General features: G+C 38.5%; 1 protein-coding gene across 1 annotated transcript; it reads left to right on the plus strand.

The window, feature by feature from the left end:
* Positions 1-233: 233 nt before the first annotated feature.
* Positions 234-26,150, plus strand: LOC124165759 (juvenile hormone esterase-like). Its single transcript, XM_046543249.1, has 11 exons — positions 234-340; positions 2,326-2,572; positions 4,979-5,125; positions 5,455-5,644; positions 13,407-13,592; positions 14,619-14,812; positions 16,089-16,260; positions 18,825-19,006; positions 24,577-24,748; positions 24,979-25,108; positions 25,513-26,150. The coding sequence occupies exons 2-11, from the start codon at positions 2,330-2,332 to the stop codon at positions 25,718-25,720; spliced, it is 1,824 nt and encodes a 607-aa protein (XP_046399205.1). The 5' UTR covers positions 234-340; positions 2,326-2,329; the 3' UTR covers positions 25,721-26,150.
* The last annotated feature ends 286 nt before the right edge of the window (positions 26,151-26,436 follow it).

A 26,436-nucleotide genomic window follows, 5' to 3' on the forward strand; every position in this document is an offset into this window, starting at 1 on the left:
CAGTTAGTAATATGATGCGATAATATAATGTGATTTTCGGAGTCAAGTGCAGGCACGGGTGTGGGCCCACAGATAACTACCCACCTCCGCGTGCATTGATGCCGCCCGCGCGTGACCTTCGAAAGCGATCTCCTCTCGTGATAACATCTCGACAGAAGAGTTTGAGACGTCTGGAAGGGGAGGGGACATTATGCAATGATTGCTTGGGGGAGGGAGGGGTGGTTTTTGACACCGGCAGTTCAACATCCAGTCGCCGAGAATACTCCGTCCTCGTCCGTCGGCTCCCTTTGCAATCTGCTGCAGTCACATTCGCTTCGTGGAAAGAGACGCCTCAAAACAAGTGAGTTGTGTAATTGATCTGTGTTCATTTTCGCTGAATATGTCTGTTTACGGCCGTTGCTTCAAGAGGGCCCGTCACTCACTTTCGATAGGTCGTATTTGGTTTCATTTACGCGACGATTGCTCGTTTGAAGCTTAAATTATTTCTTTAAATTAATTCAGTCTATTTTCATGAATACCTGTGCTTTCAGAAATGTGGAATTTCTGATTGTATTTCTATTTTCAATGCTCTCTAATAGGGAGGTTTCCTGTAATTTTTTTATTGCCTAAATCGAAAGATTATTGCTCCTGGAGTACGTGCATATCACACGCTTTTAGATTTTTAAATGACGATACTAATTTTCCGCGATTAAATGAAAAGGCGACGGCAAAGTCAGGATGCTGGGAAAAGCCCGTGTGACATCATTCTGGTTCCCGCTGACGTCGTGTGAGGTGACCTTGGGGCGAGGATATGTGCGCCGCTGCGATGCAGGCAGCTAGTAGGTAGCAGAGTACCCTGCTAGCGGGTAGCGCTTGGCTTAAATAAGGATTATTAATACCTTATCTAATGAAGGAAACTTTCCGGCCATAGGCAGTTTTAATAGGTGATTATTAAGAGATGTTTCCCTGAGCTCCGTTCCTCTTGCATGCATTGGTAATCTCAGACGATGTAAAACTCCTATCTGCTCGTATAGTAACTAGGTCCCTGTGACGTCACGTGGAGTGGCATCGCATGGGCGCCAATCTGGCCTTTTTCAAATGCGGTTAAAATTCACCATTGACATTCGTCTGAACTGGGATTTCTAAAACAAAATAATTTTGTATATTATGAATACAATAATAGTGGGTAAAGAATCGCAATCAATGCCTTTCGTTGCCTTTGATGAAGGAAACTACCCTATTGTGGTATTGTAAATGGTTTTGAATCGTTAAAGTAATTTTCATATGCCTTCCTATCAAGGGTGGATTAAGGTCTTTGTTTTGGAGGGGTTCGTTACGTCCCATGGCCCATCAGTGGCATGCAATGCAACATCTCTCATGCGTCGCAAATCTTATATGCCAAATACCATCTAATTTTTTTATAATTCTCTCATATTTTTAAATGTTTTTGGTTAGCTGATGGCATAAAAACTTTGATTGGTGCGCAGCCTTAAGGAAAGCTATATTTAAAACTTTTCCAAGAATTACAGGGGTTGTTCTTACCCCCTTAATGAAGTGTATGGTTTATGATGCATTCGAACTGACAACAAAATACCCATAAAGGCATCCAGCAATAGGGTATTTTCCCTCATTAAAGAAAACGAAAGGCTTTGATTGCGATTTGTTACTCACCATTAGTGTATTCATAATACACAAATTATTTGGTTTAGGAAATCCCAGTTTCAACGAATGGCAATGGTCAATTTTAACCTCATTTGAAAAAGGCCAGATTGGCGCCCATGCGATGCCACTCCACGTGACGTCACAGGGACCTAGTTTCTATAGGAGAAGATAGGAGTTTTACATCATCTGAGATTACCAATGCAAGCATGAGGCACAGAGCTCAGGGAAACATGTCTTAATAATCACCTATTAAAATTGCCTACCGTCGCGTTGGTAAGTTTCCTTCGTTTGATAGGGTAATAATAATATTTATTATAGGTAAGCGCTACCTGCTAGCAGGGTACTCTACGATATCGCCATGCTCGGCAGCAAGTAGCCTGCATCGTAGCAGCGTTCATAGCCTCGTACCCAGGTTACTTCACACAGCAACAGGCAGACGTCACACGGGCTTTTCCCAGCATTCATACTTAGTCCTCGCGTTTTCGCGCCATTGAAAATGTTCACTATTCATTTAATCGCGAAAAATAGATATCGTCATTTAAAAATATAGGAGCGTGAAATACGTGCTCCAGGAGTAATAATCTTTCGATTTAGGCAATAAAATAATAATAGGAAACCACCCTATCCCCCTAAAGCAAGTGCCTGGCTACGTGCCTGCCCTGATCTGATCTGTTGTCTTTGCAGGGCAATGATTCGCTCCTCCCAGCTGCTGCATGTGGTCTTGTGCTTGCTTGCACTCTTTCTGCTGCAAGGGGAGGCTGAAGATGAAACGGCGGCATTCGGCGAGATGCCCCGAATGGAGATCCCATACGTGGAAGTGAAACAGGGAACGATGAAAGGAGCGCTGATGATGACGGCGAAAGGGCGGCCGGTCGCCGCTTACCGGGGAATACCGTACGCGCAGCCGCCAATCAGAGAATTGCGATTCAGGGTGGGCTATTCTCACGGCTCTGTCTTATCTCCTCATGGTTCAGATATACTAGGGTAGAGGCAAGCGAAAAGTGGTTGGTGGCGACCTATTCACAGGGGCCCCGATAGGCAAACCGCCGCTTAAAAAACATGAAATAAAATATTTAGATGAGCCTTTTTTTAATGAATTCAAGAAAACAATTCCATCTATAATTTAAATTGGCAGTGTTTTCAGTTCTCCTGATTTATGAGTAAATGTGGCCAGAATTTTATTTTTGTCAACCTCAAATGCTAACAATCTTAGAACACTCATGAAAACTGGGATCTTAAAATATTTATGAAACAAAAGAACTGCTCAACTTGGATATTAGGTTCTTGATTTTAGAACATCCGCTCACCAGGCTATTATTGAGGCTTCAGAAACTGAATTTTGAGCTGCCATTTGGCTAGCCTTTTCAATCTGTATTCTAATTAAATTAGTGATTTTCATGATGATAAAATAAAATAAAATGGTTAATTTCCACACACTTTTTTTTATTAACGAACTACCGACCCGGTTTCGACACGTAGTGTCATTATCAAGGTACCCATTTTGGCTTCCCAAGGTCTATATATACCGTCCAGCGGGGGAAAGGTGGGGTGGAAAGGCTAGCAAGGGAGGGGGGGGGGCAGTTTGACTAAAGGAGCGCAATAAGGAAGGTCTTTGGAGGAGGGGTTGGGAATAGGGATTACGTAAATTAGTGAATCGGTGAGGAAGGAAGAGAAGTCATGACAACCAGGAGAAGAGCGGGTGTTGGCGAAGGTCAGAGATTAAAAACATCTAAGAGCGGGCAGGAATTTTCAGGGATAAAAGAGGCGATTGGGTAAAATACACTTCGTCGTTACAAAGATTATGCGGGCTATTAACAATTTCATATTTCTCGTAAAAGTCCAGCTTTTGCCCTTTGTCTATGTAATGTAAAATATCAAAATCAAAGTTACTAAAATGTTTACAATGATTCAAATGTTTAGCAAAACATGATTTTTCGTCATTATTAATAAAACTATTCCTGTGTTCAATCACACGATCTTTAAATCTTCTCCCAGTTTGTCCTACATAACAAATATCACAGTTATTACACTTCAACAAATATACACCACTTTTGTTTTCTTGGTTGTACATGTCCTTAGAGTTACACAATCGTTTCTCCAATGTTGCCGGGGTATAGAAGGCGACTCTAGCTTTGTCTTTGGGAATTATTTTCTTTAGATTGTATGACAATTTGCCTACAAATGGCAGTTTTACCCAACGGGAAGGTGAATTGCTCTGAAATGACAGAGAGGTTAGTGACTGTGTGGCTTTCTTGGATCTTGAGCGCTCCAGCAGCTTGTCAATACATGAAGAGTTGAAGCCATTACGGATAGCTATAGTTTTGATAGTCTGCAACTCCTTTTCAAATTTGGGAATAGACAGGGGAATTTTGAGTATCCTATTTGTCATGCACCTCAAAGCAGCAAATTTATGAGAAATGTGGTGACAAGAGTCATTAGGGATAATGGTGTCGGTAAAAGTCTTTTTTCTAAAAATACAAAAATCATGATGGCCATTAACAATTGATATATTTAAATCTAAAAAGTCAATATTATCGCCCCCATATTCCATCTTAAAATCGATATTGTCATGTAATGAATTTAAAAACTTTTTAAAATTGTCTAACTGTCTTTTAGTGCCCGTCCATAAACATAAAATGTCGTCTACGTATCTAAACCAGTAGACGAGGTTAGAAAGAAGGGGGTGATTGGATTTAAATAATTTTATCTCTAGATGATTCATAAATACTTCAGCTAAAATAGGGGATAAAGGTGAACCCATGGCGAGGCCAGACGTCTGAATATAGTAATTACCGTTGTACAGAAAATAATTCTGTGAGGTGCATAACGTTAAAAGATTTTTAATCTCTTCCTGAACCATCGGGTCACAGTTAGAATTTTTAATTAGCTCCAGAGTCAAGTTAGAGGCTTCTGAGGCAGGGACAGAAGTGAACAAATTCGTGACATCAAAGGATATTAGTTTGCCATTAGCAGGAAGAATTATATTAGAAAGTTTCTCGGCTAGTTCAACAGAGTTTTTTATGCTATATTTTGGTTTGGTTACCTTTCCCCCGCTGGACGGTATATATAGACCTTGGGAAGCCAAAATGGGTACCTTGATAATGACACTACGTGTCGAAACCGGGTCGGTAGTTCGTTAATAAAAAAAAAAGTGTGTGGAAATTAACCATTTTATTTTATTTTATCATCATGAACATTAAACATTTCCACCATATATCGCCGGACACTGTGAATTAAATTAGTGATTACTGATGTTTCAATTAGAAATGAGATATTGGTAAATTAAGTGCATCATAATTTCAAATGCCTAGTTTCTATCCACTTTCCTGTATTCCAGGCTCCGCGACCAGCTGAGAAATGGGCTAATGTCCTAGATGCCACTGCGGAGGCACCCCCATGCATCCAGAAGGAATACTTAATTCAGTTGGGTCCATCTATCATTGGGCAAGAGGATTGCCTGTATTTGAATGTTTATGTTCCTTTGGTAAGAAGTTAATTTGACCCTAATTTTTTAAACATTAAACTTTTGCTTTTATGAAGAATGAAATTTTATCCAAGTATCTTTAATGGACATTTTGAATGGCTTGTCGAAATTCAAACCATCGATAATCTCACTTAAATTTTATGAAAATAACTTACATTTTATTAGTTTTTGTCCAAGATCCTCAGGTACATAGAGTACAGGAAATAACACAGAAATGTAGCCCCAATATGATATGCTTAATGCAGGACAATGGGGAGAGATTCGGGTTGTGCTGGTAACGAAATGAAAAACTTCATTTCATCTTTTCGTTCATGTGTGGATTTTCTCAGGAGTTATTGGAAAACATGCAGTCAGCTGAAGAACAAGGAGAACCATGGGAAAAGAAGATCCCCGTCATGGTGTTCATTCATGGGGGTGGCTTCACCAGCGGGAGTGGTGGTGGCTTCAACTGGGGTCCTCAGCGTCTCCTGGACAAGGACGTCATTTTGGTCACCATGAACTACCGACTCTCTGCCTTTGGTAAGGCCAATTTGTATTTTCCACAGTGGAAATGTTTAGAGAGATAATCTGAGTGACTGAGAATAGCCTAAATGATTTCAGTCAAACTTCAATTATGAGTAGAAACTACATCATTCATTTATATTCCAAGTATGTGGGGAAATGTTTCATTTCTATCTTTATTTACATGTTGCATTCGAGTGCTTTAGAGTCTCGTCTCGACGGTCGAGACGAGACTCGAGAAGTCTCGCCCCTTCGAGAATCGAGAAAGGCGAGAATTTTCAATGATAACCACAGTCAGTCGATAATGGATTTAACTAAGATATCCCTTATGACTTTTACGGATTTATGTATACTAAAATAATATTTTATTTGATGAATTACCCTCTGGATCCATTTTTTAAATGTGTGTGCGTGCTGCTAATAGAGTTCCCAACTAGAGATTTGGAAAGCTTTTTTTATTTTGATACAAAAGTAAGGCCTGAAAATTTTTAGACCTCTAGGTGTACCCCTGACCCTCGCTCAAATGCAACTTAGGGGGGGGGGGTTCAAAATTGGAAAAATATAATATTTTATGGTAATTCCCTATAGATTTTACCGAGGAGCCCTTTAAGAGCAAATATTTCGTGCATTTTGACTTATCTACCAACGTTTAGCCAAAATGCCTAATTTGAGTCCGCGTCCTCGAAGAAAATATTCCGACGCCCACGCAGCGTCGCGGATACAAAAGCAGCAAGCCGATCCCCCCCCGCTCGCTTCTCCCCCTCCCACGCCTTGAGTACAGCAAAATTCATACCGCGTGTGCTGCTAGGAGGGCGTTCATCTTTGATAATATGAATCGGAAGATGGTAGAAGGTAAAAAAGGATGCGTAGTGAGACGACTTGTCCCTTATTTGGCGCCTCGTCGGCGTTAAACAATTTGATGTTATCAACTTTTAGAGAAGTTATGAAATATTTTTAAATCCGAGAACGCAGGAAAGGAGCCTACGGTCTATGAAGAGGCCTCTAGAGTGGCTGTAAAGGTGTGCCAACTGTGGTGACGCGCTTCTCTTCCATATTGTGTGTGACTAATATGGATTTAGCGGTACCACAGGAAGTACTAAAACTTACGGGAAATGCGAATAGGCCAAAAGTAGGGTTTTATTGAAGTAAAAAACTCAAACACTTTTATAGGAACATCTGAAATAATGCGATATTTTTGCGTGTAATTGCAAGGAGCATTAGGTTCCCCCCTATGAAGATAATCGGAGAGCGTTGAGTCAACATCGTCACTTCTTGTATGGGAAAATAGTATCAAAAATTTTCTTCATCAATTCATCCGAAGAAAATTAAACTGACGAGAAATCAGCCGATTAGTATCTCTACGTTCCTCATGAAATAAACATGAAGGACTAAACTCAAACTGGATCTCCTGCGGGGAAAACGCGTCTGCCTACTGTTATAGAGGTATATGCAAGAACCAAGCAATAGCAATGACCGTCCCCGCAACTTTAGCTGACGCAAAAATCATAACTTCGTAAGATACATCCAAGGTAGTTTTCCAGAACTACTTACGTAGACAGAAAATGATGCTAATTACTGCGAATACGAAAAGAGAGGTATCAAAGGGTGTCATCAAAGGGCTACATTTTGATGGAATAAAAGAATATACTCTTGTCTGATGAAAGAAGGCATGAGGATTTATCAATCCAAGTTTATAGGGGAATGTGTGGTGTTAGTTGAAGAAACAAGGTCCCACTTTTGGGGGTTGGCCTCCCCCGTCGGAGGATTAGCAAAAGTTATAAAATCTGCGATTCTCGATTCCTTTCAGAGTGAAAAGTAGATACATAAATTAAAAAAGATTTGAATATGATGGTACCAAGTTAATACCGCCCAAAAAGGAAGCATCATCTCTTTGCTACAAGCAGTGGCGCAGCGAGGGGGGGGGGGGGTTTGGGAGTTAAACCCCCCCCCCAGAGCTAAGAGAAAGGCTTAACTTTAATCCATTTTACTTAATTGGATTAATATTACGAATAGAATAGTGCAAGGATTAATAAAATATCCCTCAGAGAGCCGTAAGACTCACCATTTTGAACCATTTATCTTAAAATTCCGCAATTTATTAATCTCGCATCTACCGCTTATCCTGGTGGGTATTCCACATCCCCAAACACTCCGGTACTAGTTGCACCTAAACCCCCTCTCAGCCTCAATTCCTGGCTGCGCCCCTGGCTTCAAGCATAATTCCAAAATCCCTTGCAGTGTGGGTAAACTCTACTCGTGATTCCCACCGAGTTAATTTTTCCATAATGGCCAACATTTCAAGCTCCGACTCGGGGATCATCCTCGGCGATAAATTTTGTTGAATTCCGAGAAGAGTTTACCCAAATCATTCGTCGGGAAAGCATCAAATCATATTTCGTCCCTTACAGTGGTCTATTTGCTAATTGCACTAAGTTGATTGGGAAATTTGCGACATAAACACTGGGACGGCAATCTAGGGACCCAATATGCCTTGTTGCAAAGATGCGTTTGGCGACCAATTCGAGATTTTTTTAATTGCTGGATTTTAATATCGACGTAAAGGACTACCCGCTGATGACATATTGGAGATAGACCACGGAACCTCCAGTTATATCTGCCCTTAGCGCTGAGGAAATTCAAAGATCTAATGATGTACGTTCAAATTTGAAGTTAAATATTCCTTTTATTATACATGCGGACGAGAGATTCGTGAAAGAATTCACGAAAGCTTCGTTGACAGCAGCGAAAGACGAGGAATGATACTGACATAAGAAATACAGACTGGAAAGCTGATAATTGAGTAATTCTTTCGTGATTGTTCCTCCACATACGATGCTGAATCATCAAATATTAGTTAGAGTAACGAAGAAAGACGCACTTAGTGTGAATTTTGGTGCGTTTGGGGCGTGGGAGAGGCGAGCGGGGAGGGGACGCGAGCGGCCTTCACCACCCAAAATCCATTTAGGGTGCGATTCATAGACGACACTTTAGGCTAAAGTCTGCTTCCTCCGTTTCATAAACGCCACATTAGAATAAAAATGGCCGAATCGTCATTTTACCGTAAGGTGTGAACCGGAGATCACTGGAGGGCTAAAGTGTCCTTTACGAATGAATAAATATGGCCGCACCGGCTGTTGTTGAAGTTGAAATATGAAGATATTTGGATTACGGAAATTAATAGGGCTTACTTTTTTGGTGAGAACACAGCAGCAGACAGGCACGTTTCAAGAAATAACCAGACACGTAATGTCTCTTTTCCCTGAATATATATCGAATCGATATTGATGGAGATTTCTGCAGTTGAACTCCAGCGGTCATTGTAATACCTAGGAAATTTTTGTTTATGTGATAATTACAGCAAAGTAAGTGGCTGAAAAGGTTGGCATTATTTATGATGATTTTCGATACAAGCTAATTATTAAGTTCTTTTTATCTAGTAAGCACATAAATACCTTATCAAGTTATTTATGTGCTTATTAGATAGGCGCCGACGAGGCGCCAAATAAGGGACAAGTCGTCTCACTACGCATCCTTTTTTACCTTCTACCATCTTCCGATTTATATTATCAAAGATGATCATCCTAGCAGCACACGCGGGATGAATTTTGCTGTATTCGAGGCGTGGAAGGGGGAGAAGCGACCTCGGAGGGGACGGGATTGGCCTGCCGCTCTTGTCCGCGACGCTGCCTTCGCGGACGCGAACTCAAATGAGGCATTTTGTGGCTAAACGTTGGTAGATACGTCAAAATGCACGAAATTTTTTCTCTGTAGGGACAGTAACTCGGTACAATCTATAGGGGATGACCATAAAATATTATATTTTTCGAATTTTGACCCTGCCCCCCTAAGTTGCATTTGAGCGAGGGTCAGGGGCTCACCTAGACGTCTAAAAATGTTCAGGCCTTGTTTTTGATCGGTCCCACAACTTATTTTCATTGGGCCAGATGGATTTGAAAACAATTGATTTTCCGATCCGCCCTATTGCTCAAGCAATATAAGCCTAGATAGTAGCCTCCGAATCTCTAGCCGCTTCAAACTAATTCCCTAAACATCTGAGTAACCCCTCATGCACGCCCGAGCCACTTTTTGACGAATCGCTCAGCTTTCCGTTTGTTTTATTAAGTTCAACGATTAAGTTTTTTTTCATCGTATCCCATCTCCTCGTTGCGTATTTAAGGTGTAATCAGATGAAATTGAAAAAGCGTCCCTCTTTTACTTTCTCGTCCAAATATCTTCTCCCAATATGCCTCACGAATGCTAACTTCTTTAGGCCTCTGTCACAAATATTTTTCATTTGTTCTCCGCAATAGGTTCGAAGCTATCGTAACTCATAGCTAATTCACTTCATCTTTTGCCCTTATGTTTACCCCAAAATATGCCCTGACATAAATATTCCATTTTGGTTCGATGACTCTACTCCAATTTTTAGGAACGCAAAAATTACTCTTTGATTACATATAGCGTCCATGATATCGATTTGTTTCAACCTAGGATGGCTTACTTCTTAAACGTCTAATATTTTATTTTCTCTCGTGAGATTGTCAACTATGCTTGTGCAAGTGAGTGATTTTCTATTGCGTTTTCTAAGATTTCGCAGATTTCTCTATTCCTTGCATTCAGTTTTGGAGTGTAAGAATCCCAATTTATAGATAGGATATTGAAATCTCCCCGAGTAATTATCACACTTTTGCTGACTCTCAATGTAAATGCGAATATTTGATTTACTGATTGGTAAAAAAAAATATAATTTCGTTGTTTAATTGTACACCATACACTTTCTCTTTCAATGTCAATTAATTCATGGGAAGTACTGTGTGATACGTGATTTTACTGCTAGAAAAACTCCACCACCTGTCCAATCGCGTCGATCGCAATTTTAGATTTAATATACCGGAGGAAACTTCGCTGTCGCTTATATCCTTCACAAGTCTACCCTCTTTTCTTATGACCTTGTCTGCGTGAAATAATTAAAAAAACTGATTAGTTCGGACTCGATCCCTCCCATAATTCTACAGCGCACAGTTCAGACCTACTCGGCCACGGAGCCACGTATTGGCGAGAGATAACGGTGAATCGAATAGGGTGGTTTCCTATTATTTTTTTATTGCCTGAATCGAAATATTATTACTCCTGGAATACGCATTTCACGTTTTTAGATTTTTAAATGACGATATCTATTTTTCGCGATTAAATGAAAAGTGAAAATTTTCAAGCGCGCGAAAACGCGACGGCAAAGCATGGATACTGGTAAAAGCCAGTGTGACGTCATTCTGGTTCCCGCTGCCGTCGTGTGAGGTGACCTTGGGGCGAGGATATGTGCGCCGCTGCGATGCAGGCTGCTAGCAGGTAGCCCTTGGCTTAAATAAGGATTATTAATACCTTATCAAACGAAGAAAACTTTCCCACCATAGGCAGTTTTAATAGGTGATTATTAATAGATGTTTCCCTGAGCTGTGTGCGTCATGTATGCGTTGGTAATCACAGACGATGTAAAACTCCTATCCACTCGTTTAGAAACTAGGTCCCTGTGACGTCACGTGAAGTGGAATCGCATGGGCGCCAATCTGGCCTTTTTCAAATGAGATTAAAATTGACCATTGCAATTCGTTTACTCAGGGATTTCTAAAACCAAATAATTTGTATATTATGAATATACGTATACTTGCCATCGTATATTTGTATAATATGAATGGTGGGTAACGAATCGCAATCAATGTCTTTCGTTTTCTTTGATGAAGGAGACTACCCTATTATAATTCTAAATATGTGTTGGAAAAACCTCCCCTCAAAGAAAGCCCGAAAGAAAACACTCCGACGGCCCAACGTCTGCGGGGACGTGAATTACCTCAGTGCATTCCATCCGCTAATCTTAATTTCGATTGGGCATTTGCTCCTGGTTGAGTTTTACTCCAGATTCGGTTGCTCAGTCGCGTCCACGTCCGTTCGCGTTGGCTTTTGGTGCCGCGAGGGCAAAGGATGCAGGTTGCTTCATGTGCCAACCTTCCAAGTTTTCACCGACCTGGCCCCATCAGTTAGTTGGATTTCGTGAGTGTCTAAATATTATTGAAAACGATAGAATAATCGAGATTCGAAAGTCATCAACAAATCATTTTCCTTGACCAGGACTTGTAACTGGATTGCCCGATTTCTGGTGGAGTGCTTAAGTCAGTTAAGCTACCTAGGCGTCTTTTCCCTTTATTAAAATTATTATTTTGTGAATCAACCAGACAAGAAGCACTGGTAAAAGCAATCAACTGGAAATCGGGGAACCCGGGTTCGTATCCTGGTCAAGGCGAATGATTTATTCTCTGTATAGTTTTTGCTCAATTTGTGCATTTCGGGTTCATCATCATCACTGGTCAACAATCCTAGGATTGGTTTGACGCAGCTCTCCACTCAGTTCTCCTATCAGCTAATCTTTTCACACCTACGTATTTCTTCTCTTTCACATCTCTCTTTACTTGTTCCATACATTTTGTTCGGGGACTTCCTTTTCCATTCTTGCCTTCCACTTGTCCTTCGACGATTGTCTTCATCAGGCCATCATGTCTCAGCATTTCGGGTTACTCCGTTAATTTATCGCCGTGGCTAGTCCCAGTATATTTAAATCAGGCAACTATTAAGTATGACAAAATATTTCAGCTTATTGCCAATTTTTTGTGCACAAGTGCAATTTTTTATATCATATAAGTTACGTGGCAACTAAGCATTAATTTTTGGAGGTGGATGGCCAAGGCTGGTTTATTAACGAGAACAAAGCCCAAGGTATAGCCCCACATAGCAACGAACCTCTCAGATACGTCTCACTATGATCTCGAATGTCTCGAATATCGCAAATGTCTCAGAGATGTCTCAGAGATGTAATCGTGAGCCGTTCAGGAAATTAAAAAAAAAAAAACTTATTTAAACGCCATCAATGCCTTCCATATATATTTTTCGGTGCAATTGCGCAGTTTTGATTATTAAAATCACGACATTTAATATGGGTTTCTTATTTTCAAAAGGTCATCCATCAAAAATTCGTCGCTAACAATGATCGAGATAAGTAGGTCACAACTGTATAACTTGCATTTAATTATTTTTTGCCTACATTTTTAAGCATACCAGAGTACAAACTCTTATGAGACATCTCAGAGACTTATCTGAGACGTCTCATGAGACATCTCATAGACCATTTTTTTGGACATAGTGACATCTCAGAGAAGTCTCAGAGATGTCTCTGAAGCTCTCAGGATGTCTCTGAGACGTAACATGCGATATTCGAGACGTCTCAGAGACGTATCCGAGACGTATCTCTGCTGTGTGGGGCGTGGTTAGAGTAAATTATGCTTCATGTTACATTGTTCAGGGGCGCAGCTAGGAAATAAAGCTGGGGGGGGGGGTTTAGATGCAACTAATACCGGGGTATGTGGGGGCATGGAATACCCACCAGGATAAGCGGTAGATGCGATATTAATAAATTACGGAACTTTAACATAGAAATCTGGCATCACATCACCTTTCATCACCTGGCAAAATGGTGAGTTTTACGGCTTTCTGAGGGATGTTTTATTAATCTTTACACTATTCTATTAGTAATATCAATCCAATTAAGTAAAATGGATTAAACTTAAAGATTTCTCTGAGCTGTGGGGGGGGGGTTTAACCCCCAAAACCCCCCCTCGCAGCGCCACTGACATTGTTAACACCTGAATCTTTAGTAGCTAATTTTCTGACTCATTTATTTGTTCCTTGTTATTTCCAGTATAAATATCTCATTGGCAATTTTAATTTGATGCAGGGTTCCTCAGCACTGGCGACAGGGCATCACCTGGCAACTATGGTCTCAAAGATCAGGCTCTGGCCCTCAAGTGGGTGAAGAACAACATCGCGTCATTTGGAGGAGATAAAAAAAAGGTCACCATATTCGGTCACAGTGCTGGGGGTGCGAGTGTTCATTATCACATTCTGTCTCCTATGTCCAAAGGTGAGTTGCAATCTATGACTGATCGGGAGTTTAAATACACATTTTAACTCAAATCAATCAAGCAAAGAGAGCATCATATACTTAACTCTTACTCAAATTAGGCAGAGGCACACTAAAGACTCGAAGGCTACTTGCATGGCTGATAGAGTCTTCGGCGGAGTGGTTCAGTAGGCTCAGCTTGGTTACGGAGTATTCTTATACTTAGATTTCACTTCAAACCTGAAGACACTTGCTGAAATGCCTGTATAAATCTTAGTTTCAAAACCAGACATAAGTCATAGAATTACCATAATTGGGTGGAGAGGAATTAATTCATTTAAGATTAATTCAATTAAAACTAAAATTTGCATTTATCGAACAATGTTTTTTTTACAAAATGTCTCGCTCTATTTAGTTTGAAGTAAATGTAGGTCCATATCTACATTTGTTCAAAATCTGGGTTCCAAAGGGTCAAAAATTTATTAATTTGAGGAGAATAACCTCACATAACCATTAATGAATAGTCAGGTACCTTGTTGCCTGAGTTCAATGTATGAAACTGATTCCTGACTTTATTTCTTATCCTTTTAATGGCTTGATTGCTGTTCCATAAGCGGTTATGGGCTAAGAACAATTTATTTCCCTCTTTCAACCAATTCTATGATCTTCATTTTATGATTCAAAGGTAGCAGGTTATATAGTTATCATAATATTATTAGTTAAATTAGTTAAGTTTTTCTTGCAATCCTGGCATGAGAACAATTCATGCCTCTTTTTTAATAAAATTGTGACAATTTATGTCAGTAAGTTCATGATGCGGCATTTGTTAAAAAATCTCTGATAAGTGTGCAATTCTTTTTTGCAAGCACTTTCGTACCTTTTCAGATGATTTCTAGCATTGAAAGAATTTTTTCGCGTATTAAATAACTTTCATCCGCTAAGAGAGGAGAAAAAAGGAAAATAATCTATCACCAAGTTTATTGTAAGCCAAATAATTCAGAATGGCTTTAATTTTTTTTGACTAATTCCTTTTTTTACTCCGTGAAGGACTGTTTCAGAATGCTATCGCTCAAAGTGGAGATGCGCTTGCACCCTGGGCATTAGCAAGAGATGCTCCTGGACATGCGAAGACTTTGGCAGAATTTGTGGATTGCCCAACAGACAAAGGGAGCGTAGCCATGGTGAACTGCTTGCGATGGGTAGATGCAGAAAGAATTACGGAGCAGTTTGAGAAATTTCTGGTAAGTTTGTTTTACAAATGCTAGAGTCACATCGCACCCTGTCCTAGATGAAGCTCTTTCTCACATTCTTACACATTTTGTCATATCATACCAATTATAATTAGAAATAAGTGGTTATGCCAAAGGCATTTAGTTGCTTCAGCAAGTGACAGACTTAAATTTATGTTCTAATATCATTTACTGCACCATGAAAAACTGAATACACTTAAATACATAAATGTGGAAGTGGATGTATGCAGAAACCTGGAAATAGGTGGAAAAATAAACAACTCAATTTTTATGAAAATTTATGCAGAAAAAAACAGCCCACGCAAGCACAGATTAAATACGCCAACAAGATCTTTGCCATCGTTTAACATTTTTAAGATTTGGAGAGGAGGGTACATTTTGAGATGTTCCTGTGGAGGGAGTACTTCAAAGACTGTCTTGTCTCCCAAATTTTGAAGGGTTTTGAACCCTTGCATATTCTCCTTGGATATACCCCTTGATTGCGACATTTTATTTTACTATGCGTGCAACATTTCTAAACTAACTTCTATCAGTGAATACCAACTGTAGTTCTGTAGCTAATTACAATCCTCCAGGGGAGTGCCATAATGCAGTTTCTGTGGATTGGATGAAAATACATTTTCTGCAATTCCCAAGACCTCCAGGTTTTTCTTAAAAAATTTTCTGTGCGTGCCATGCAGTTGCAGACTAATGTCTTTTCCGTACGCAATGGTGTGCCTGAATGGCAATGTTGTCTCTGTCTTCATCCTGCCTTTTGATCAACCCACTACTGGACTATTTCAAGGGAAATACTTTTTCTCAACCGTGGATGGCAGCTAAATTCACTTTTTCAAGTGCATGGGAACAGTCTGCGCATGCACCCAAGCCAACCAAACTTAGCCAATGTTAATTGCATTTTTCTAGCCAGGAAAGTGAAAAATATATATCTACCTATTTTTAGGATTAGCGCTCAGCATGGTGCTCGCATATGGTCAAACATAGTGCAGTGAAAGTTTCTTAGATTCATATTGATGCTATGTAATTTACCGCCGGCATCAGGTGAAATAGCAGTTATAAATTTATTGAACAGTAACAATAATTTTTGTTGGGGGATAAGTGCAAAATGTCACAAATACCCAACCCCATCCCTGATTTAACTCCTGGAAATTGTATTACATATGAGTAAAGAAGAGTTAAAGTTTTTAGCAGACTTTAATGTTACTTGAAGTGTGTTGAAATCGCAATGCATACGATATAATTTGATATTTTTTGTACCTTTCGAATAAAGAAATGGACGATTGATCCGATGCTGATATTTTGCCCGACATTGGAAAGTAAAGGAAATGATGAAAAGCCTTTCATAACAGATCACCCGTATAACCTAATGAAAAAAGGGAAATTCAACCCCGTGAATTTGATTGCCGGAATCACCAGTGAGGATGGTGCCTTGAGAACAGCAGGTGAGGAAATATATCTTACCATTCAATAAATACTATTGTGCTTACTTTGAGAGCAAGGGGATGTTTCGTCGCATTTCACTATTGCATTGCCAATAGCTTTATTAAAGCATAAACGTGCAATTTCGTTCCAGTGCCACTTTAAGTGATAATCTTAATATGTATTTGGAAAATGAGCAGTGCATTGATCCTCATTATGCATTTTTACCATTCTGTATTGGCAATGTCAGTAGTGGTGAAAAAACTATATAATTTGGTAAAAAATAAGGGATTCGGTTGTTTTGTTGGCTGGAGTGTTGGCTTCCCACCCTGTTGTTCTCGGTTCAAATCCATGTGTTGGAGAAGGATTTTAAGAGACTGCTTGATCTTCGCTTGAGTGTTTTGTGGAGTGTACTTCAAGTACATACTGCACTCCATCCGTCAAATAGGACGTTGAACCATTGTCCCCTTGGCGCCTTTTGTTAGGAGCAGGCGAACCCTGAGGTCGTTCCTTACCAACCCTTCCCCCATTTTAAAAAATACCTCAGCTCTAAGTCGCTTCCTGCAAATGCTACATTAATAATTGGTCTCGATTGGTTTTTGATAGGTTTACACTTACTTTTGGCAATCACAGTTACATATTGGGAATTTTAGAGAGCAAGTAATTTTAGCGAAAGTAATACCATGATGATTATTACAGTCAATTGGATATTTTTCTTTATTTTATGTATGTTGACACTATTTGACCATTTTAAGTTTATGTAATATCAATGCAAAACAAAGGGTAAATATGAGGAATATTCATTTTTAAAGGCCATACTGGCTATTTACCCAACCTGCATCACTAGACATTCCCCAACGTTCGTGTTTCTCGTTCAATCAACTGGCTGCTTCCGACTTCCTTCTGTCTTTAGACGGACCAGTATGACTTTAGTATTTCAGAGATATGAAAGGAGATTCGAGGCATTCGCCTGGGATGTTATGCAGAAAGCAATGTATTGATGTGTTCTCCTTTTGCATATGCTCAAGGATATTATCAGGGCCGGTCCAAGAATTTGTTCATATGTCTGTAAACACATGTGGCGTTATTTTCCGGCATAGTAATTCATTTCCTAACCTCCTCATGACCAGACCACCGACCAGGAACCGATCAGTTTATTGTGGCATCTGGAGTGTTGGCCTCGCGTACCATAGACCCAGGTTTAAATCCCGAAAGAGATTTTTCAAACATACCATCATTCTTGTCTTTGTACCATGGTAACACTTCAAGTACCTACAGTTATTATCCGATAGAATGTTAACTTCTAGTTTCTACGAAACACGTCACAGTAATCGGGCTAATTCCATCGGTGGCAGAGCTGTTCCTTAGAAGGAGGTCATGCCTACGGCCGGCCATTTGTTTAAGTTAAAAGATAAGGACAACAGAGTAAAACGAGGAGAGTGTGTAGTGAAGGAAATCTAGCGAATAATTAAAAATAACATTTTTTTAAGTAGAACTATATGTTTCTGATAATAAAATCAAAATGTGTTTCTCATTGCGCCAGTAAAGTTTAATTGACTCATTACCCCTTAAAGGATAATATAAAAGCTATAAAAGCAAATTTAAAATGATTTGAAACTTTCAATAAATATAAAACGAGTGTATAATCTGGAAAAAGGTTATGAACAAAGTTTTCCGCGACGTGGACTCGATTCAACGACCACCATCATCACAGCAGCACGTTCACTCCACTTGACCACCACAGCCATGTCGGATAATATGTAAAATACAAACCAGCAGTGGCAAGTGCGCAGTAATAATCACTATATCCTACATAAATCGAAGCTCAATGATAAAATTGCGAGTAATTTCTCCCTATGAGTGCAAGTGTCTTCACTTGCAAACGAAATAGGTATTTGCGGTGCGTAATCAATGACAACAAAAGTAGTAAGGGAGACTAAAATTCCTCGAGAAGCAAAAGTGGCGCCACAAACTTTGTCCTAAAACTTTTGAAAGTATGTAACTCTGCCATATGCTTTGATACCGTTGGTGGGAACTAATAAATTTTTAACTCTATCACGAAGATTTTGCAGTTTTTTTTTTACATATTGCTTAATTACTGGTGCAGTTTCATCCTCTTTATCCGTCCCTAGTCTCTCCCTTCTCCGACTTCAATCAGACATTAAATTCATTAATTCCCACTTCGACAGTCCTGACATTGTTTCCTTCCTCAACATTAGAGTACCTTCACTCCACACCCGATCTACCTCTTTCCTACTCCACATTCCTACACCCAGGCTACTATCTCTAATTAAGCGCTCTCTATGCCATAGACTTTCTTTTCTAATAAATTCTCTCCCGGGTGATATTGATCCGTTTGCTCTGACACTTAAAAATTTTACTCATCGGGAATTAGCATATTTATCGCATAAATGACTAGATAGCCGGATAAATGTTTGCTGTTTCCTTTTATTCTATTTAAATTTGTAATAAACAATTATTATTTAATTATTTAATATTTGTTGGTATAAGTGCACTTCAAATTGGCAGTTTTGATGTATGTGTACCTCGTTATTAAAATAAAATAAATTATTTGATTAATTTACAGCTATTTTATCTGTGGAGCAGTCGGCAAAAGAAATAAATGAAGAGTTTATAGAGAGGGTGGGACCTCTTGCTTTGAGACTGGAGGAGACAGCGAGCGACCCCAAGGAGGCATCCAAGAGAATACGACAATTCTACTTTGGGGAAAAAGATATTGATATTAAAACTCACAAGGAATTGACTGACGTGAGTACAGTGAAATTTTCAATTACAGAATGTTATTTTTTATTAAAAAGCTATTTTTCATGGATTGTTTTCAGTTTGTAATGGCAGTATGCACATGAAATAGTCTCAATGTCTATTCGAACAGTCCATCATTTAAAATATATTATATTATTTTATATTTTCAGTTCTAGAATGATGCAAATCTACTTCCCTTCTTTATCTCATGCACTTTTCATAAGTATCTATAAACCTAATTCATTGATGCTTCCTCCTTAGATCTCCTTAGTTTGTACATAAAATTATACCTTGGATGAACAATACATTCTTTGGACTGAATTTTAATAAGAATCAGTGGCGGCTGGAGGTAATTTATCCAGGGTGTGTCATAGAGCAGATGCAGGATGATTTATTTATATTATGTAAATTATAATCCATGAGCATCATATTTCGTCGTAATAGAATACAATAGCTTGCAAGACATACCACTGGTAAATTCTACCCTAAAAACTGCATGGACAGGAGTAATATAAGCATGCTAATGAAAATAATTATTCTAACCACACCTTTACAAGTGACAGTAGGTGAAATTCATTCTCCTTTCCTTCTTCCGAGAGAACTTGCCTATCACCTTGTCATTGAAACCTTCGATACCGTCCATGGAACTTTTTCAATTAATAACATCGCCAAAGCAATGAGCCTGTCCTCGTCCATCTGGCTACGTAAGGGTTAACACGTTTAAGGGTTGAAAAAATCCTCTCTGCTTCACTAGTTGTCATCGGAATTGTCGCAAGAATTTTCAGTAGTTTAGTTGTTTCACTGAATGTGTTTTGAATTTTATTGTAAACGATGAATCCTAGTAGAACAACGATACCGGAGACTTTCCGGAAGTCCTCGTGCATGTACATTATTTCAAGCTCAGTTTTCAAGCTCAATTTTCAATGAGGAACTTGCATAGGTCGTAGATTGCTCTAAAAACTATTTTGAATAAGTCAAATGGATACATTAGCTTGCAAAAATACCTTCATTTTCTCCATTCAACATCAAAAGGAGTAAAAAAATTGCATTTAAAATCGAGAAAATTTTCTCTTGAGCCGACCACTGCGCGAAGACACCCGAGCGTTGCCGAGGCCAGGCGTGACGTCATAGGTGCCTAAACAACCGTAGGGAGTTGGGAAATACGCTGAGCGCATGGTGTAAAATTTGTTTTGAGGGAGTATTTAGCCGCTCATCGTCACTTTATTTTGCTCTGTTATTCTTGGGCAAGTTTTCCTATTGCTATTGTGCCTAGATTATTACTTGGGATATTAATAATGCGGCATCGGGATGATGAAGTACAAGCGTTTCACTTCGTATGTTTTAGTTATCAGAAAAATGGATGATAACGTTGCCACTCGTTCGAATAGTACACCTGAAATTCATCTATGTCTACATAATACCCAGCAAGCCGCCTAAAAGGCGCGTGGCATGGGGTGTTAGGACACCAGCCTTTTCTTAGGACACCAAAAATTGATGCCACGACCCTCATGGAATTTGTTAAGACATATTATTGCTATACGTCGGCGGCAAATCGAGATGTAAAAGAAACTTGTAATACTGGAGGATAACGATCGTAAGCTGTGCTGTTGAATTTGGCAACGCCGAATTAGCGGAGAAGGTAGTCCTATCCGTCCTACGGTACGAATTCACAGCAAAACAGTCTGCACACAATCCACATGTGAGATCGCGAATCGGTTCCGCTGCCAACACACACACAAGCTACGACCTATTTCAATAATATAGGTAAATCCATAAAAATATACTAGCGTATACCATAATATATAGTGGGAAATAGGCAAATACTCTTATCAAAAACTGGATGTCACTGTCACATTCTTATATTCATCACGTACAACTTACAATAAAAGAACTCGTTATGAAGAAAACAACTATATATTCACTCATTTAAACCCTTAAATTAGCCCACACAAGTGATACAGGTGACTTTTCTTACTACTATTCGTTGAAATAATGGAACAACAAACTTCACTCACAGTTTTTATTTCAATAGCGTGATCGTGAAATGTCATATCTTCGGTGAACAACGGAGATTAGCACGCCACTGACAATTTTTACACTACTGTTAGACATTTATCGATAGCGTAATAGCACTTTTTACAATTCAATCACGATGGAACATTGATAACTCTTCGCCGATATTTTTCAACCTTGTCAAACTTTGTGCATTACAACCACTGGCACTGTGATTATTAGAAATAGCATAACGGGAGATGTCACGTTAAAAATAACACTATTTTTGCACAAAAATGTTCCTAGATGTCTCCAATCAGCGAGCAAAAGTTGCATTGACTGGAATTCACCCCATAATACAAGCACAGACAGTCCTAAACGACGAATTCTCCGGTACCTACGAATAAACGGATGAAGTTATTGTATATAAAAGCTAAGCGGACATTAGTAAACATCAAAATCGTTCTAATTACATACTTATATGAATGATATGCCGTCGATAACATCAACTTACAATTAACGTATCCCCCTTCCAATGGCCGTGGCTCAGACTCCTACAACGATGTTATTTAAGTATTATAAAATTTTCGGATAACTGCTCCAGTTTTATATTTTATCCCCTGACTCAGATATTAATATAATAAATAATACAAAATATGAGGGCTTCCAAGCCTCTATCGTCGGATATTTATCTTTAAATATAAAATAATCAACACGTCTAACAAACGAAGCTCTCACAACTGCTGGCAACTATTACAAACAATCACAACAATAGCCTCGCGTGATGTTTAGGTACCTTTGACGTCATCGAGGCTTCGTCGGCAGTGGCTTGGGGGGTGAGGGAGTTTTTCCCGCGCTTTAAAATTCGTTATATTTATCATTAAATATCTCGCGAAGGAAAAATCAGATATACATGCGGTTTTCTTTGTTGTATTCAGAAAATAATTTTCTGTCCGCCTGTGAAATAAAAAAAATCATGCAAGTTCCCCATTGACCCAATGATTTCGAAGTTAGCAGAGATTCTCGTTGTACAGGAATAGTTATCTTTCATAATTCATTCATCTTTGGGTGTGCACTTGCTAACATGCGTATATGCACGCGCCGCCACTGATAAGAATCACGGCAGACATACTGCAACATGCTCACGGACAGGTTATGAAATCTGTGATCCAACTTTGATGACAACAAAAATTATTATCTTATGGAGTCATCATTATTGGTATCATCTTTTCACACCAATTTTCACGCTGAAGGCAAGATACAGGATATCCGCCGGTAACTTATTGTAACTGTCCACCCAATGGTACTGTGTGCTAAATATCTTTATGAAATTGTGCGGTAATCACGCATGTGGAAAAGTGAAGTAGTTTCACTTAAAAATTACAAGGGTCGTTCAAATAAGTCCTTGCAGAATCTCCAAAAAATTGCTCTCTTAGTATCAAAAATTAAAGTTCACTAGAAAGTAACACTCGTCACTAATCTGCTGTATCGATCCCATAGTTTCACTGTTGTAGCTGATTGTAGTGAATAAATTTCACTTGTTTCTAAAAATTGATAAAATTGAGTTTTATGCGGTGATCAAGCACTTGTTTAACTTTGCTAACTTGGATGAAGATCTGCTCCCGTGATTGAAACTATTTACAATGGGGTAAATGAGTTAAAACATTGCCGTACATCCAAAAAAATGAGCATTGTTCCGGGTGCTCCGTGGAAGTATCTCCTCCACAGAATCCTTGATGTGGTTTTAAGGGCTAGGCGAATCAAAGTGCGCGATATCGGTAAGACAATTGGAATGTCGTAACTCATAATCACTTCAATTTTGCGCGAAAATGTGGAAAAAAATATCGGCAAGACTTCGGTCGCGTTTTCTCACTTTGGAGAATGAATGCAATCGCGTGGTCAACTCAAAGGCTTTTTTGACGCTTTTACTTCGCAATACTGAGGATTTCCTCAACAATTCATAACTTATGATGAAATATGGATTCATCACTACAATACAGAGACCATATAACAGGTACAAAAAAGTTATGGGGTAGTTTCCTTCATCAAGGAAAACTAAAGACATTGATTGCGATTTGTTACCCACCATTAGTGTATTCATAATATACAAATTATTTTGTTTTATAAATCCCAGTTTAGACCAATAGCAATGGTCAATTTTAACCGCATTCGAAAAAGGCCAGATTGGCGCCCATGCGATGCCACTCCACGTGACGTCACAGGGACCTAGTTTCTATACGAGCAGGTAGGAGTTTTACATCGTCCGAGATTACCAATGCATGCATGAGGCACAGAGCTCAGGAAACGTCTTAATAATCACCTATTAAAACTGCCTATGGTCGGAAAGTTTCCTTCATTTGATAAGGTATTAATAATCCTTATTTAAGCCAAGCGCTACCTGCTAGCAGCTGCATCGTAGCGACGCGCATATCCTCACCCCAAGGTCACCTGACACGGCTGCAGCGGGAACCAGACTAACGTCACATGGGCGCCTCCCAGCATTCATACTTAGCCGTCGCGTTTTCGCGCGCTTGAAAATTTTCACTTTTCATTTAATCGCGAAAAATAGATATTGTCATTTTAAAATCTAAAAGCGTGAAATGCGTACTCCAGGAGTAATAATCATTCGATTTAGGCAATAAAAAGTAATAGGAAAGCACCCTATTTCGAGGATGAACGGGCTCCAAAGCAGGCGAAGATGTTGAAATGGGCCGGTCAAGTCAAGTTCCGATTATTAAAAAGTTCGCAGTATTCACCAGATTTGTCATCCGGTGACTTTTTCTTACTTCATAACTTGATGAAAATGGCTTTGCGGTCAAAGGTTTATGTTATCCTAAAGAGGTCATCACCCATATCAGTGCCAATTTTTAGGAGATCCCGAAATTCTACTTTTTGGACAGCTAAAAATGCTTGGAAAAATGCTTATAAAATTTTATATGGCTGAAAGAAGACTACAAGGAAAAATAAAAAGTTGGCCCAATATAAATTGTTTTTATACCTTTTTATAAAGAGGTTTTGAACGTATGCGGAATTATCCACATCGAATAAATGGAAAAGGGAAAAAAGATAAAAGGATCTCGTATTATTACAATTGTATGAAAATATTCAAATGCATTTATATATTTCACTGTCTGATCTCCTCTGACTTCTTCAATATTTTTATAGTTATAAATTTTGTCTAGGTTTTTCTATGAAGTCGTCTCATATTATTAGGTAGTTACTGCTAAAAGATACATCACTGTTGACGGGAAAATTCAAAATTCCTTTCACGATTGATTGATTTCTCTCTTCATCTTTGCATACATTTCTAAAGTGCGTATATCATGCTATAAGCTGTGTCCTATGCAGTTATTATTCCCATACACTAATCTTAGACTCATTCACTCTTGCTTACTTATGAATATCCAAAAAGGAGGTCCGACATGTATCTGTCATGTCTTTATCAAATCCATATGGATTTCTTCTGCTCCAAGTAAAAAAATAAAGAACCATAAATAGAATACAAAGGAAATTTCTCAAACTTTATGTATTTAGTTTATTAAGTATCAGTAAGAAATTCACTATCGTTTGTTCATTCTTTTCAGCTTTTTACGGATCGAATTTTGAAAAACAGTTTAAAATTGTCTCTTGAGCTCTTGGTGAATGCTCCAACATCCAAACCAGTGTATTACTATGAGTTTTCCCACAGAGGAAAATATTCTTTTCTCGATGCCATGCCAATGAAGAATAAGACAACCAATGGTTTAATTGATTGGGGTACGTTTACATTTTTTAACAATTGTCCAAATGTGTATAATGTGGAATAATGTGAGTGTATGTTATGCATATCGCATTCCCTTTTCCTTCAAAAATTATTTTCACCGAAAAATAATGGTTATGAGACATTAGTGCCGCAATGATGTCTGTGTAAACTTATTTGGCTGAAAATATTTTTTGAAATAAATGTGAAATAATATCTTTACACACAGAATATTTTTTCCTTTCAGGAGTGGGCCACTGTGATGAGTTGACTTACCTTTTCCCACATGCAGATGTTCTCAAAGGCCCACTCAATGATGATGACATCCACATATCTGATGTCATGGTTAAAATGTGGACTGATTTTGCAAATTTAGGGTAAGCTAATACATAGTTTCAATTTTAACACTGTTGCATGAATCTGTATGAAAATGTGTAATCACTATCACGTGGAATTTCCGACACTATAGTACCAAAAAGTTTTACCTTATCTATATGTTACAGCTTTAGTATATCTGGTTTTTTTATTATTTTTCCCCTGTGGAATTTTTGCACATATGTACACAATGAATACTTTAATATCGCTGGAGTCATATACAGTGAACTCATCTATCCTGCAAGTTAATCTCTCTAGTATGTACCACCATTTTCCGTTTTTTATTTTGGATATTTCTGTTTTTTGTTATAAATTAGCTATTATGATTCTTATGAATCACCTAACTTGATAATTCTCAGCTTATAGACATTATCCTTAAAAAATAACTTTCTGAAAATGATTTCAGAGACCCAACACCTGCCCGAGATGAGCTAATTCCTCTCCAATGGCAACCGATAAAGCCAAATGAAATGCATTTTCTTAACATTGGAACTAAAGGACTGGAAATGTTACCAATGTCTGAGGAATACATTGCTCGCTTCAATTTCTGGGAGTCTCTAAAACTAAAGGAGAATGAACATTATGTATCGGAGAAGTTGAAAGATGAATTATAAGACTGAAGCAGGTTTTCCTGATTGAAAGTGTGGGTGTGTATATATGTGATGATTCAGTACTTCATATAATTTTCATTTGCATTGCCTTTGAAGAACCATTTGCAGTGGTTAGTTAACATTTTCATGAATTCCATTGGGGCCGTTGAACCAATGGCAATAATATTTCAAGCACATGTGTGATTGAAAGATCCACACTTAACTGAGGATAAGTCAACTTACTAGTGGAATTTTGGTCTTGTTGTTAAACTCGCTTCCAGTCTAAGTAACTTTCCCAGTCTTTGTGTGCGAGAAATTCTAATGAAAAACACATTGTGATTTCACACATCAATTGAAAAATATGACTCTGTTCATACAATATAAATGTTACAAATATGTAAATATAAGTAATAGTTTTGTACGAATTATTTTAAAATACATCAAATATTCAGTTTTGCGCAGTAAAATTCATTTACATACTCATCATGATTCGTAAATACAGGGGTTCAGTTTTAGGTTGATTGAAATTAACATAATATTTGAATTTTATAAAGTTCCCATAACTAATTAATGTTAAGTATTCATCTAATTCATTTATTTAAATCTTGAAGAAAGTCTATATCAATACGTTCGAGTGATAGATAGGTTAATTTTTATGGTATGGAAATAAATAAAAAAATAAAAATAAATATCCGACTTTTTTTTTCGACTTAATTTTGTTATGGGTTTTGTATTCAATG

The sequence above is a fragment of the Ischnura elegans genome, chromosome 9 (genome assembly GCF_921293095.1).
Source record: "Ischnura elegans chromosome 9, ioIscEleg1.1, whole genome shotgun sequence".
Taxonomy (NCBI): domain Eukaryota; kingdom Metazoa; phylum Arthropoda; class Insecta; order Odonata; family Coenagrionidae; genus Ischnura; species Ischnura elegans.

What these genes read in the sequence shown, in the direction of transcription:
- LOC124165759 (XM_046543249.1), top strand. Translation starts at nt 2,330, where the DNA reads ATGATTCGCTCCTCCCAGCTGCTGCATGTGGTCTTGTGCTTGCTTGCA. An exon ending in TCAGAGAATTGCGATTCAGG is followed by an intron (nt 2,573 to 4,978) that starts GTGGGCTATTCT and finishes CCTGTATTCCAG; the next exon opens with GCTCCGCGACCAGCTGAGAA. An exon ending in TGGTGCCTTGAGAACAGCAG is followed by an intron (nt 16,261 to 18,824) that starts GTGAGGAAATAT and finishes ATTAATTTACAG; the next exon opens with CTATTTTATCTGTGGAGCAG.